We start from the raw sequence: 10,474 nt of genomic DNA on the forward strand, positions 1-10,474 counted from the left end.
GGGTCAAAACCAGAGAGCCAGCCCGGTGCGGGGCGGCGGGGCGGGGACGGGCTGTGGTCGCGCTGCCCCCCACCCGGCCACGGCCAAAGTCGTCCACGCTTCCCGCAGGCGGCGGAGGACGTGGAGTCCCGGGGCTGGAGAGGCGCAGACGGCCGGGACGCAGCGCGAAGTTTGTGTGCGCGCTCCGGGGCCCGGGGTGGAGAAGCGCAGAGGCCGCGACCCGCCCAGCTGGTCCTCGGGGCGGGGAGCTGCGGCCTTGGGAGGAGGGGCGTCGGCCGAGGCCACACACCGGACACCGCCCCTCCTCGGAGCCGCGCCTTTCCTCCACCTGCAGCCCTGCCGACTCCTTCAGGTCTGTGTTCTCGGACCTTCTTCACACCCCACTCCCTTGCTTCTGCAGAAACCGAACAAGAACTGAGATCTCCAGTTACGCTCTCCCCTAAACAATGTTTTCTACTGGGATTTTGATTTCACCTTTTCTGTCTTTTTTTCAGGTGAAGTCTTCAGTATCTCACTTGCAAGGAAGAAAGCGCGGCTTGATTGCCTGCAAAGGTGTTAACCTTCCTTTTCAAGCCTCCTCCTGCCTCAGGAATGGCCAAATGTTGATGGGCACTGCTGATCCACTCTGAGATTCTTCTCAAACATCTCGGGCAAATTTAGATGCTCCACATTATTTATATTGTTAAAGAATTTCCTATGAGGGCTCTCATCTGAAACTATGTGTGAGAAGCAAAGTGTCAAACTTTCAAAATAACTTTTTAAATTACTTAAGGGGAGATATTAGTGATCGATTCTTCTACCTGTGCACACCATTCCATCGCCTCACACACATATCCCTCAAACTCACTATCCTAAAGATTTTCTGTTCTCCCTGAGCATAAAAACCACCTAGACAATTATTTTTAAATATGGGTGCTTAACTCATGCGGCTTCAGAATTCTTGCCTTCAAGGATCAGCTTGGTTTCACCCTCTCCAAAATCGACTTGTGTGTTCTCCTGGCAGTCCATGGTATGTTCAAGACCCTTCTCCAGCACCACAACTCAAAGGCATTCGTTGAAGCTTGTCTAACAAATTTTGGGCACGTGACCAGGAGGGACCAGTCTTTGGAGAAGTACATCATACTTGGAAAGGCGCAGGGACAGCGTGGGAAAGGAAGGCCTCAGATGAGATGGATTGTCTGGGGTAACGGGGATAGTTGTGTCAGAAATAGCGAGACAGGCTCAGAATAGGTCAGAGTTCAGAGCTATTATACATAGGGTCGCTATGAGTCGCAGGCAACTTAATGACACATAACAACAACAACCCAATGCATTCTAATTTTAAAATATCAGATGTGGTGGTGCTGGTGATGTTGTGCCTTCAAGCCAAAACTGACCCATAGCTGGCCATCCAGTGGGTTTTCAGAGGCAGCAAACAGCACAGGAGAGAGTGCACACCCTTCTCCACTGCAACAGCTGGTGGATCCCAAACCAAAACATTGCCTTTGGGATTGCAGCGCTCTCTACCGCTGAGATTTAAAGCTACCGCTCTAGCAATCACTAATCTCTCATAACAAGACAATCTCTATGCAAATGTTCATAGTAGTTTTAAAGCAAGAACTGGAAATAAAGCAGCTATCAATCAGTAAATATATTTTAAAATGCATATTTTAAATAAGTAATATTCAAACAAAAAGCAAGACACCAAGTATAATGTAACATCATAAAACCTCAAATGCATTTATTAAGTAAAATAAATCAGAATATATATAATTATTACACTTGTAAACATAATGTCTAGACAAATCAAACCTATAGACAAAGAAACCACATCCAAGAATGCCTGGAACTTTAGGTGGAGTTAAGCATTGATAAAACAATAAACCATGTAGGGGTAATTAAAGTTTTATGGCTAGACTGTGGGAGAAATCATTATTATGCATTTAAAGAGAATTCATTTTATCTTTTTCAAAAGATGAAAAAAGTTGAAAGGATAGCATTACCTTATTTTAAGACTTGAAACAATGTTACCATAATCAAGGAAGCTTAACATTGTAAAACAAGTCAGCCAATGAGATAGCCTGAGAGAGAATAGCTATGATGCCTGTGTGTGTGGAAGACTTGTATGGAGACTTTCAGGAGCCCTGGTGACCACTCTCCAGATTGAGCAGAACTGTCCCATTGGATTCTCTGTGGAAACAGAGTGTATCCTCGTCCTGCAATGACGAAGATGGTGGGTTAAAGCCACTGGTCTCTTAGTTAACACCTCAGATGCCTTAACCACAGCACCACTGGAGGCTCTCAGTTAGTCCCTCTCAGTTCAACTCAACACACTGCAGGCAAGTCAGAACCAACTCACAGCTGATTCTTCAGTGAGTTTCCCAGGGCTGTCTACACTGTGGCAGGAGGGTGTAAATCTCTCTCCCACAGAGTTATTTTACTGGTGGATTTGAACCACCAGAGAGGCACTCTGTTTAGCTTAGCAGCACAACTCTGTGGGGACTAAACTTCCAGAGCTCCCAATTAGTTAGTTGGCAAATGCAAATTAAATTTACTATGAAATGCCCTTAAGCAACGATTTGAATGGTTAAAATGTAAACTGTTGATCATCTGAGTGTTGATATACCTATAGGGCAACTGGAAGTCTAATACTATGCTCTTGGGAATGCAAAATAGTACAACCACTTTAGAAAACTATGTGGTCATTTCTTAAAACTCAAGATAAACCTGCATCTACAACTACTCCAACCTTTCTACTTTGGGTATGCATCTGTGAGATGTGTGTAAAATTTCATACATATAGAAATTTATATACGTACGCATGCTCAAGATGGTGAGGATAGCTTAGAACCTTATACAGGATAGGGCAAGGTTCATCTCTGTGGTTCATAGGGTCCCTGTGAGTGCTACTGGACTCTGTAGTATTTAACAACTACAACAATATGCATACTTGAAATTTAATAACACGTTTAATTGTGTCCATTCCAAACTAGGTTATCCAACAGAATGCAAACAGTATAAACAATACAACAACATCATTAATATAATACTGGAGTAAAATCTTGCTGAAAATGTTTTCGAAATGCTACGAGGTCTACTTAAGACAGGGAACTACTATGAATTCAAGCTGGATTCAGCAGCAGTGTTGGAACAAGGCCTATCACTGATGATGTCAGATGGACGTTGGCGGAGAGTAGACAATACCAGAAAAATGCTTCCTTGTGTTGATTACCTATGGAAAGGCATTCTACTGTGTAGACTATAATAAGTTATGAGTAAAACTGAGAAGAATAGGAATTCCAGAACACTTAATTGTGCTTATTTGAAACCTTTACACAGGCCAAAAAACAATCATTTGAACAGAAGGAGGGTGTCCTGCTTGATTTAAAATCCAGAAAGATGAGGATCTTTATCCAGAAAGATAAAGGTTGTACCATTTATCCTTCTCTTTTTCAACCTACTTTCGAGGAACATAATATAAGAAACTGGACCATATGAAGAAGAATAGGACATTAGACATGGAGAGAGATTTATTACCACCTACATTATGCAGATGACACAGCCTTGCTTGCAGAAAGTGAAGACTGACACATTCGCTGATGAAGATCTACGATTACAGCCTTCAACACCCAGGAAGAATTGCCAGGAGTGCTCTGGGACTCAGGTCTGTTCAAGGACAATCTTTGACATCAGGAAAGGCTTGTGGAGATCTCCAAGCAACACAGATGCTGAAGGAAACAAGGACTGTCCTCTAAAACCAACAGAGAGAGCCTTTCCCTTGAGCTGGCATGCTAAACTTAAAGATAATAAATTTCTGTTTGTTAAAGTTAAAAAAAAATATTAGAGCCTTCAGTAAGGATTAGATCTCAACATCAAGAAAACAAAAGTCCTCACAGTTAGAAAACTACTTGCCTAGGAAAGACAATATTTTGTGTATCTTCAAGCTAAAAAATACATTCAGACATTGTTGGTGGAATTATAAAATGGTACAACTGCTCTGAAAGGCAGTTTAGTGTTTCGTCAAAAAGCTAAACATAGAAATTCCATATGATCCAGTTATTCCACTGCTTGGAATATACCCTGAGAAAATGAGAACTGAGGCACAGAGACTTGTACATCAGTTTTTATAGCAGCGTTATCCACCATAGCAAGAAACAGCCCAAATGTCCAACCACAATGGAACAGATTGAGACATTATGGCACATTCACACACTGAAATATTATGCAGCACACAGGAGCAATGATTTTGTAAATTACTACCTAACTTGGGAAGGACTGGAGAGCATTCTAAGTTGGGGGGAGCTGAGGGGTGAGGATGGGGGGATGCTTAATCATAGAGTTGCATAATTTGATGAGTTGAGGGAGGAATGAGGAAAGGAAGGGGAAAGATCCAATGTGAAAAACAATGTATACAAACTTTGTAAGTAAACCAATACAAAATAAAATGTATTAAAAAAAAAACCCAAAGGAAAAAATAAGAAATGCATTCATAGTAACAGCAGTATGTTCCGATTGCTGTATCTGAAAAGCAAGGACTAATGTGATGTTAAAACACTAGTGAGATCAGAGGATGGCATTTTATTATCCTCATTTCATTAATGTTTAATGTTCACAGTTGCTGGGATGAGAGTCAACCACTGCCTAAACTCAGCATTCATAGACCTCCTACAAAATAGATCAGTGTGTTTCTCAGCATTCAGACACCTGGAAACTGTTAGATTAAACCATATTAAATCCCTCAGTTCAGCTGGTTTTGTCTGCAACTATTACCACTTCAAATTTTGAACTATTGTTTATTATAACATACATATAGGTAACAATCCTAAAGCAAGAAACTTCATCTCTTTGTAAAACTATCCAAAATAGAAACTCTTCACTGCTTTGAGCAGATGACTGAACTATAGATGAAAATACTTCTAAAGCTTCTCAGAGAGCTCTAGTGAACTAGTGGAAAGAAACTGTGCTGCAATCCTGAAGGTATGTGGTTCAAATCGACCAGCTTCTCTCTGTGCAAGGGTGGGCAATCTCCCCCAATGAGACATAAAAGCCTGTAATGTTACCTTTTTACGTGAAGGGTCTGTATGCATTGGAATCCTAGCATGTACTTTGTTTTCTTATCATTGCTGGGATTTCTTAATTCTCTTAAAAAGGCAAGGTTTTCTTAGTAGGAAATGTATGTATGCTACCTCCTCCAAAAATAACAGTGACAAACTAACTCATAGTCCGCCAGAAATATTTCTCTAAGATTTTAGTTCACAGAAAGATAATCACCCTTTTGTAAACCTCTAGTGGTATTTAACTGGGGAGAATTGATGTATGGCATGGTAAAACTGCAATCATTTGAGTTGGTTTTTTGAGTAAATTACACAGTCTATTGTGAGCTTGCTGACTTAAATAATTCTTTATAAAGGAGTGCTGTTGACTTAAAGACTTTAACTAGGGACCTTGGTTCTATTGTGGTTAATTGTGTAACCATATGTCCAAAAGATATGCTTTTTATTTAGTTTACTCTAATGGATCTTAGTCTACTATGTAAATAAAGATTCAGAATTTATGGAACTCTTATTTTTTTAACTTGTAGACTATTTAAAGAAAATTCATTTTCAGTGGTTGAGAAAAGCTTTGTGATGTGTCTTAATCTGAATAGAACCACCTTCATAAAGTAAAAGTGTATGTGAAAATATTTCCTCTAAATGCAGACCTTAAGCAAGCAGAAAACATACAATTTCAGGAAGTGTGTGAAATCCTTTATGTGGCTGTTAAAGCTCGTTACAGGATGAACACTGCTTATTAAACACAGAAGCATTATATTAAACAGTTTAACTTCTTTTACATGGTGTTGTTGTTGTGTGATGTCAATTTGAGTACAACTCATAGCAGCCCTCTGATCAGCAGATCTGAACCTTGTGCCACGTTCATCATCTCTGACACACTCGAGCCCAGGAACCGTCACTGGGTCAGTCCATCTCATTGAGGGTGTTTCTCCTCCTTTGCTGACCCTCAGTGTCTGACCAGCACCTACTAGCAACATGTACCAGATCTGTTAGTCAAACTTCACCATCCTTGACTCGAAGGAGTACCCTAGCTGTACTTTCTCCAAGATTTATCTATTCATTCTTCAGGCACTACACAGAATATTCAGTAAACTTCTTCAACATCACAGCTCAAAAGTATCAAATCTTCTGTCATCCTTATCCGTTGTCCATTTCTTAAGTGCATAGTATCTGGGGGAGCATCCGTGAAGTAAAGAGCTGTCCTGCCGACCTAAAAGGCATGCTGTTTGAACCCACCAGCTGCTCCATAGGAGAAAGATGGGCATTCTCCTCCTGTGTGATTTCCTGCCTCTGAAAATCTACTGGAAGGTCAGCTATGAGTCAGTTTCAACTCAATGGTATATAACAACAGCAATAACAAATGTGTAGCTAGTGGCTGGAAAGATCATGCCTTGAATTAGGTGCACATGAGTCTTTAAACTCACATTATTTCTCTACAGAACTCAGAGATCCCTAGCAGCAGACTTTCCCAATGTTATATGTCTCCTGATACTGTCTGCAGGCGCCAAGAGTGTTCATTGTGGATCCAAGTAAAATGAAATCATTGACAATTTCAATCTCTTTTCCATCTATCATGATGTTGCCTATTGGCCCAATGGTGAGGATTTTTGTTTTCTTGATGCTGAGGTAAACCTGTAATGAAGGCTGTAGTCCTTGATCTTCAGAAGCAAGTGCCTTGGGTCTTCCTGACTTCCTGCAAGCAAGATTGTGTCATATGCCTAATGCCACATTCTTCATAAAGTCCAGCTTCTTCAATCATTTGTTCAACATAGAGAGTGAATAGGTACAGAGAAAAAAAATACAGCCCTGACACACAACTTTATTTTAAACCATGCAATGTTCCCTTACTCTTTTTTGAAAACAGCTTCTTGGTCTAGATACAGATTTCCTAAAATCATAATTAAGTGTTCTGGAATTACTATTGATCTCAATGCTAGCCATCGTTTGTTATGATACACACAATCAAATACCTTTGCAGAATCAATCACACACAGATAGACATTCTTCTGGTATTCTCTTGCTTTCAGCCAAGATCCATCTGACATCAGCAATGATACCTCTTGTGCAGTGGCCTATTATAAATCCAACTTGTACTTGTGTTAGTTCTCTATGTGCTGTTCCAGCCTTTTAAAAATAATCTTCAGTGATATTTGCTTGCAAGTGATATTAATGATATTCTTTGATAATTTCCACATTCCACTTGACAGCACACAACAGCAACAGAATCAGAACTGTCTCATAGCTAATTTCACCACGATGTTTCCAAGGCAGTAAATCACATGGGAGGTGATGGCCCATCTGTCTCCCATAGAGAACCTGGTGGATTTGAACTGCCTGCCTTTGTATTGGCAGTGCAACTCCTTTCTTACTAAGATACTGTTGTTGTTGTTGTTGTTCTTTGCCTTCAAGTTGGAACCAACCCACAGTTGGCTGTCCCTCCAGTGGGTTTTCAGAAGCAGTTAATTGCACTGGGAGGAGATTTCCCACTCTGATCCCATAGAGCAGCTGGTGGCTTCAAAACACATGAGGTGAACTTCTTACCACTAAGCCACCAGAGTTCTCTAGCACTCCCTAAAATCTATATTAAGAAGTTTTGCTAGGAGATACTTATTATGTATCAAGGAACACTGGGAGGGTGGTAGATAATACAAAGCAAAACAGCAGTGGTTCAAATTCACCAGCTACCCCATGGGATAAAGAATGGGTAACCTCCTCTACTAAAATGTACAGCCTCAGAATCCCAATGCAGGATCACTAGGAGTTCAACTGAATTAGGACTAAGTGAACAACAAGTACTTTGCTCTGGGATTTATGTATATTTTGTTATTCAATCCTCACAATCATGTTATTGAGGTCAGCAATACAGTATTAACATAGCTTCAAACAAAACAAAGAAACAAAGCTGTTGACAACACATGAAGTCCAAAGCATAGCAACCCTTCACCAGAGGATGTCAATCTTTACAGAAGAAGACGGCTCCTCTTTCTCTCATGCAGTGTCTGAGAGAATCCAAACAAACCACCTTTTGGTTGGTAGCCCAACATGCAGTGCGCTCTGCTGTAAGAGGTCCTTCTTTATAGCATGTAACAGGTGATGAAATAATTTTTTCCAAAGAGTATAAAGATAGCCTAAGATTCAGACTCTATCCTCCTGCTTCTCCTCAAAAATAAGGGTAGCCCTCTATGTAAAATTGATTTATAAAGGAAAGTAAGGTAAAGTTCATGGCCTAATTTATTCAGTTGTTGTTGCTATGTACTTGATGTCAAGTCAGAACTGCATTGAGCCAGAACTAATATAGCTAGCCTCCAACAGGTTTTCAGAGGCAGTAATCACACAGCAGGAATTTGCCCTTCTTCCTGAAGAGCAGCTGGTGGGTTTGAACCAACTGTCTTCAGAATTGCAGTGTAGATTCTTTCCAGTAGGCCATCAGAGCTCTCTATCAATTAAAAGAAATAAAGACATTTCAAAATATAGAAATAATAAATATAGAAAATATTAAAATAGGAGAAGGGAAATCATTTCAAAGCTCCATATTTTACATAATTTTTACAGGAAATTTTAATGTTAGATAGTTTATTCAGAAGTTGTGTTATTTTGTCTCTCTTCCTCCCAACCTGCCATGGAAATAACAGCAAGAGAAAAATCAGGGTAAACCTTTCCCTTGCTATTTATTCCTCTAGAAAATGGAAACATGCTTTCCTTTCAGTGCACAATTTCACCAAAGCCAAATTGCCTGCATTTCATTCCTGACACTGAGCTCAAGTGTATCCTTTTCCTGTCACGGTAACTGTTGTGAGGTCTTGCCATTTTGCATTATAGAGTTAAAGACTAAAGCATTCCGTTGACTGAACAGCAACCAAATATTTAAACCAATTCTTCCAATATTCTGACATCCACATTCCTTAATAAGAAATTGTTATTCAACTTAAAAAAATCATTTCTCTGCTCCTTCCTTTATAAAATAGGATGAAATTAACTTTGAAGGCATTCTGTACTTCTGCCTTTTTCCCTCTCCTATCTTTCTTCCCTGCTGGAGTCTGTCTTCTGGAGCTTTCATTAGGAGTGTCCCAATTAAAAAGCTGTGTAAGTCTGAAAAAAAAAATGGCTCCCATTCAAAGGATTCTAAATAAGGGGTAAAATTGGTAAATCAGTCCCTCCCTGGCTCCTTGCCATTCACATCTTCTGGTTTTGAAAGTCATTTCTTTGTGAGCATAAGGTGGTTGTTACGAGGTGTTGTCAGGCCTCTGACAGGGTTATTGTGTGTGGTAGAAGGTGGTAGTTTTTGATCAATGTCTTCAAAGTCAAAGCTTGGAAAATAATAGCTGCACATCAAAACCCAGCGCCATAATGCACTTCACATTGAGCTCTTTCAGGTGGCCCCAGGGAATAATTTAATTCTCATCTCCAGCTTTATCATAATTAGTCTTGTAAAATGGCAAGGTAAGTTCTATTTGAAGACCCATAACTTGAGCTTCATTATCAAATGAATTTTGGAGGAAATCAGTACCAAAAGAAAAATATACCAGTCTATTTATTAATATACTCCTTCTCCATCATATTTTCTACATCCCCAACTGATTGCATTTCTGTTTGTTTGATATCATTTTATTAGGACAGTGCCTTTCTAGGAATTTCCATTCCACTTAACACTATTCATGCAATTATTTGATGAGTTCTTGACTAATAGACAAAGTTGCTGACCCTGAAACTTTTAAATATTTTTTATAAGCGTAACAGTTTTCTAGACAGTTTTAAACATTCACAATGGCTTTATAAGCTAGTGGAGCTTTGTTTGCTTGATTTTTTTTTTTGGGGGGGGCGCTATGTTTACTGCTGTTGGTATTAGTCTTTTCCTTCCAGAACATAGAGTAATGTGGTAGCAGGAAAGGAGATAGACACCTCTACACTCTGGGGTTACAACCGTTAGACTCATCGACAACACCTAAGTATCAGAGATCATTCGAATGGAACAGGAGAGGGTAAGGTTCAGATGGGCTGTTCACAGGATCCCAGCGAGTCGTAGTAGACCGAACAGCACCTCACAACAAGAGTATCTTCCCCCTTAACGTTATGAATATTTGCCCTCACATTAAAATATCGAACCAACTCCCGCTCTTAAATTCTCACCACAGTCACCTTCATTTACTGCATGTGTAGCTTTCAAATTCCTAAGTCTTTGAAAAGACTTTAAGCCTTTTTCTTGGAATAAAGTAATAACTGTGTGGACTTGTTCTGATTGATCTTACAAATTCAACTAAAAGACATTTAGGAGAGTATCTCATTCATGACTCTGCGTGTGTGTGTGTGTGTGTGTGTGTGTGTGTGTGTGTTGTCTGTGTGCTTTTGCAAATCACAAGTGCGAAGAACTCAATGAAAAGTCAAAGAAAGCCACAATTAAGGGTTATAAGAGCCATATGTTCCTCCAACATTGAGGCACAATG

General features: G+C 39.9%; 1 protein-coding gene across 1 annotated transcript in view; it reads right to left on the reverse strand.

The window, feature by feature from the left end:
- Positions 1 to 2,802, reverse strand: part of DMRTA1 (DMRT-like family A1) — a 9,351-nt gene extending 6,549 nt beyond the window's left edge. The window contains exons 1-2 of the mRNA XM_006881338.1: positions 2,799 to 2,802; positions 74 to 394 (exon numbers count right to left, since the gene is read on the reverse strand). Of these exons, the coding sequence (XP_006881400.1) occupies positions 74 to 394; positions 2,799 to 2,802 (325 nt within the window). The remainder of the gene's footprint in view (positions 1 to 73; positions 395 to 2,798) is intronic.
- Between the last annotated feature and the right edge of the window lie 7,672 nt (positions 2,803 to 10,474).

Source organism: Elephantulus edwardii, unplaced genomic scaffold, assembly GCF_000299155.1.
Source record: "Elephantulus edwardii isolate Elephantulus edwardi_28Jun2011 unplaced genomic scaffold, EleEdw1.0 scaffold00014, whole genome shotgun sequence".
NCBI lineage: Eukaryota > Metazoa > Chordata > Mammalia > Macroscelidea > Macroscelididae > Elephantulus > Elephantulus edwardii.